The 3,749-nt window shown below is 38.8% G+C and overlaps 1 protein-coding gene across 1 annotated transcript; it reads right to left on the bottom strand.

The window, feature by feature from the left end:
* Positions 1-1,556: 1,556 nt before the first annotated feature.
* On the bottom strand, positions 1,557-3,542 carry LOC140865145 (shikimate O-hydroxycinnamoyltransferase-like). Its single transcript, XM_073269674.1, has 2 exons — positions 3,053-3,542; positions 1,557-2,454 (listed from the first exon to the last, which is right to left on the bottom strand). Exons 1-2 carry the CDS (start codon positions 3,458-3,460, stop codon positions 1,561-1,563), a joined length of 1,302 nt encoding a protein of 433 aa, XP_073125775.1. The 5' UTR covers positions 3,461-3,542; the 3' UTR covers positions 1,557-1,560.
* Positions 3,543-3,749: the final 207 nt, after the last annotated feature.

The raw sequence follows: 3,749 nt of genomic DNA, 5'->3' as shown, positions 1-3,749 counted from the left end.
AAATTATCAATGAACTTGCCCAACTTGAAGAACAATATCCAACAAAGCAAGTTAATTTGGAGGAGAGCTCTTCGCGCCCTACCCAAAGAATGAGATGCAAAGAGAACGACCATCATTGAATCCAGCAAAGACGACACCGCTTCCTATGATCTTGATCAACTCCATGAAACTCTAAAAACCCATGAGTTGGAACTATCTACAAGGAAATAAATAAAGAAAGAGGATGACAAACCTAAGGCAAAAGGGATTGCCTTATCCAGTCAAGTTGAAGAAGAAGACGATGATGATATGGTGCTTTTCGCAAAAAAATTTAAAAGATTCATGCGAGAAAACAAATTTAAGGAGGATAAGAAATCGGACATGCTACAACTGTCAACAACAAGAGCACAATGCAAATGAATGCACACTCCATTCATCACTTCCCCTCTGAAATTCACACATGCAAAATAATCACTAATAATTAATTAATAACAATAAATGTAACAATAACTAATTATATCAATATCATTATACCAGTGTCATTGATGAAGAAACGAGCCTTGATCTCCAAGGAAAGACTTGAACGAAGATTAAAAAAAACGCAGTCCCAAGAATATAATTGGCATGGAGATTGAAATCCTGCTTGTGTTGCTAAGTGATACACATGCATGTATACGCCACTATATGTGCATCAAACAGCGTAACTTCACCTCATTTTCTTCATATTACATGATAAAATTTCAGAAACCTTGACTATTGTTGTTGTTGCCTGTAACTATCATTTTTCTTCAAAGTTGCTGCAAAAATATATAAGGTGACCGAGAGGAGTATTGGAAGATAATATGGGCAATAACTTACGTCAAAATTTTGGGAAAACTTCCGAGGAAATTTCCAACAATTTCTTCGAGGTCGATGGCGGGGGCGTTGGAGCCTCCCAGAGAGAGTAGAATATGAAGAAGCTTCAAAAATGATTAATTTGTCACTTCGAATTTCTCCTTAATCTGCTTGTCTCCACTTACAACAGCTTCTTTAAGGGGGAAACCATCCGTCAGTACCTACCGAAAGGTCACACATGCACAACCGTTAATATTCTTGATAATTAAACATTTATACGACAAAGTATATAGGAAATTAATTTAAACAATCTAATTTAATTTAATTTAAAGTAAAGTAATAATCCGTTAATATTCTTGATAATGAAACATTAATACGACAAAGTAGGAAATTAATTTAATCAATTTAATTTAATTTAATTTTAAGTAAAGTAATAAGAGGACAAAGTAGGAAATTAGTGGTATATTTATAAAAGTAATAGATAATACATAGATTAAGTCAATTTCTATAAGCTTTCTCAAACAAATTCGGGTTCTCACAAAATAGCTAGGGGTCTCGCGGGGCTTCCTTCCTCACTGTATTTAAGAAGATAGCTATGTAAAGGCAAATTAAACTCTTATATTAATATATGAAATAGAAATATTATAGAAATAGAAATAGATATAGATGGATGTTCTTGTTAACACAAACTGCAAATTCATGCGATGAGTAAAGTACGTATGTAACAAGACAGCAATGAAAACAGACTCAGAAGTTGTACATGAGCTTCTCAAAAACCTTCATATGCTCAGCTCGTAACGAGATCACCACCGACAAGCTCCCATCGTTTGTTGGACTAGGCAAGATGTAGCTTAAACCTTCAATCCGCATCCCACCTGGTCCCATGTAGACCGGCCTGCCCCATCCGAAATCTGCATCGTGCACGGGCAGCCGAGACCAACTAATGATCCCAAGATTCGGGCAGTCGAAAGTTGTTGGCCCACGCGCAATAGCCTTCACATCAGGCTGCAGTTCCGCATAATCAATAGCAGACCTCAAGTACTCGTCGTCCATCCGAGCTATGGCATCATGAATTTTGCTTGCAGAATATGAGACGGGCTTCGATTCCAGATCGCCACATACAGCCGTCGGAGTGGCTTGGAAGATCACGTTGCCAAAGTAGCCTGGTGGAAGCGTGGGACGGAGCCTGGATCGCCCATCTGTTGCAATGAGTAGCCTTGTTACTTGATCTTGAGGCAGCCCCCGAGCCTTACATGTACATCGCCAAATATGGCCTGCCAGCATTTCATAGGAGCTATAAGTGATTATTGTACCGTTCCCTTCCTCTTTCGACTTGGACTTGAAGGAGATGAGCTGATCACGTGTTAGCTTGAAAATGGAAACAGCAATCTCGGGGGATTCGTCGAGTTTGCTTGCGAGTTTCATAGATGGAAGGGGCTGATACTCGATGTGCTCGAATTTGGGTTGGGGTGGATCGCGGGCACGGAGGAGGGTCCTGTCGAAGAAAGGGGGGAGTGTAATATCAAGTCCACGAGCAATGTCCGACCAGGTGTTGATGAAATGGAGACCAGAAACTCCATCCACTACATTATGCTGCATCCCAACGCCTAAGCAAACTCCACCACATTTGAAATAAGTCACCTGTTCGATCAGTTATTGTCATTAGCATCAGTTAATAAGGACAGGAAATTATACATATACGCATGCATCTGTACTCCAGTTGTATGTAAACTGTTTAAAACAATTCAAACTCAATTTTTATGCAATTTTTTAACAGAAAAATTAGAATATTTCTCCATCCATCCCAATCATGGGCGGACCCAACATGGGTCCAGGCTCACTTTTTTTCTTTAAGTATTTATTATAATACTTTTAATATTTATTAATAAAATAAAAAATCTACTATTATAAGCTAAATTTGTGATATATATTGAAAAAAATATATTTAATTTTCTACTCCTATTCGTTGATATATATATTATATTTTGTATTGTTTCCAATGACGGAACCATGTTTTTATTAATATCCGGATTAGAATTTTTTAAGCCGTTTATTTTTCATAAGTTGAGATTTTATCTTCTCATATTTAAAATTGGGTCACCGGATTACCGAAAAAATAGATTAAATTTAATGTATAAAAAATACTGAAAAAATTAAGCAACACAGGACTTCGCCCTTGATTTTGCCCCATGTTTATGATACCAAATCTCAAACAGTGACACACGAGAAACAAAAGTACCTGTAGCACCGACAGTGGGTAACTTGAGATCCCCTGAGAATAATCAACCGCCGGGATCAGGCGGCGGAGCTCTGACGTCGGAGCAAAGTCGCCGAAATCATCCACCACACCGTCGCACTCCGCTTCCACGAAAAGCACTCCTTCGGCGTTACAGTCGATTTCTATCCGTCCATGTTCATCCCTATTCAGCCTCCCCGCAAGGGGGTAGAACGCCACCAGTGCGCGGCCAAGCGCCTCCTTGAGCACCGTCGCATCGAAAAAGTCTTCCGCCGCTGTTCGACGGTAAAAGTAGACACTGGCTAGATGGTCGCTGGCCGCCACCACATCCACAATGGAAATCCAAAGGCTGAGGTTCGGCGTCGCCGCTGCCGGAGCAACCAACGTCGAATTCTTCACGTCGATTTTCATGGTTCTAATTGGTTTTCGGTTCCAAATGAGTGGAGATACGTGATGGGAGAAATTAAGAAATTAACCTTCATTTAGTTTGATAAATAACTACCATGATTTAAAACTATTAAATGTATATTTTTTTCCTTAATTCATCTTCTTCTCCAACCTTCATAGCAACTCTCCTCCCACCATCTTTAATACTTACACCCCACAACATTAATTCAATTTCCACGTTGCATAAATTTTCATCTTTGATAGTGATGTATATTAAAAATATAAATTATGTGTATTAAAATAAATTCCAGAT

The sequence above is a fragment of the Henckelia pumila genome, chromosome 4 (assembly GCF_033568475.1).
Source record: "Henckelia pumila isolate YLH828 chromosome 4, ASM3356847v2, whole genome shotgun sequence".
Taxonomy (NCBI): Eukaryota; Viridiplantae; Streptophyta; class Magnoliopsida; order Lamiales; family Gesneriaceae; genus Henckelia; species Henckelia pumila.
Note: the sequence above shows the minus strand (reverse complement) of the source record. Positions and strands in the feature narration are given on the sequence as shown.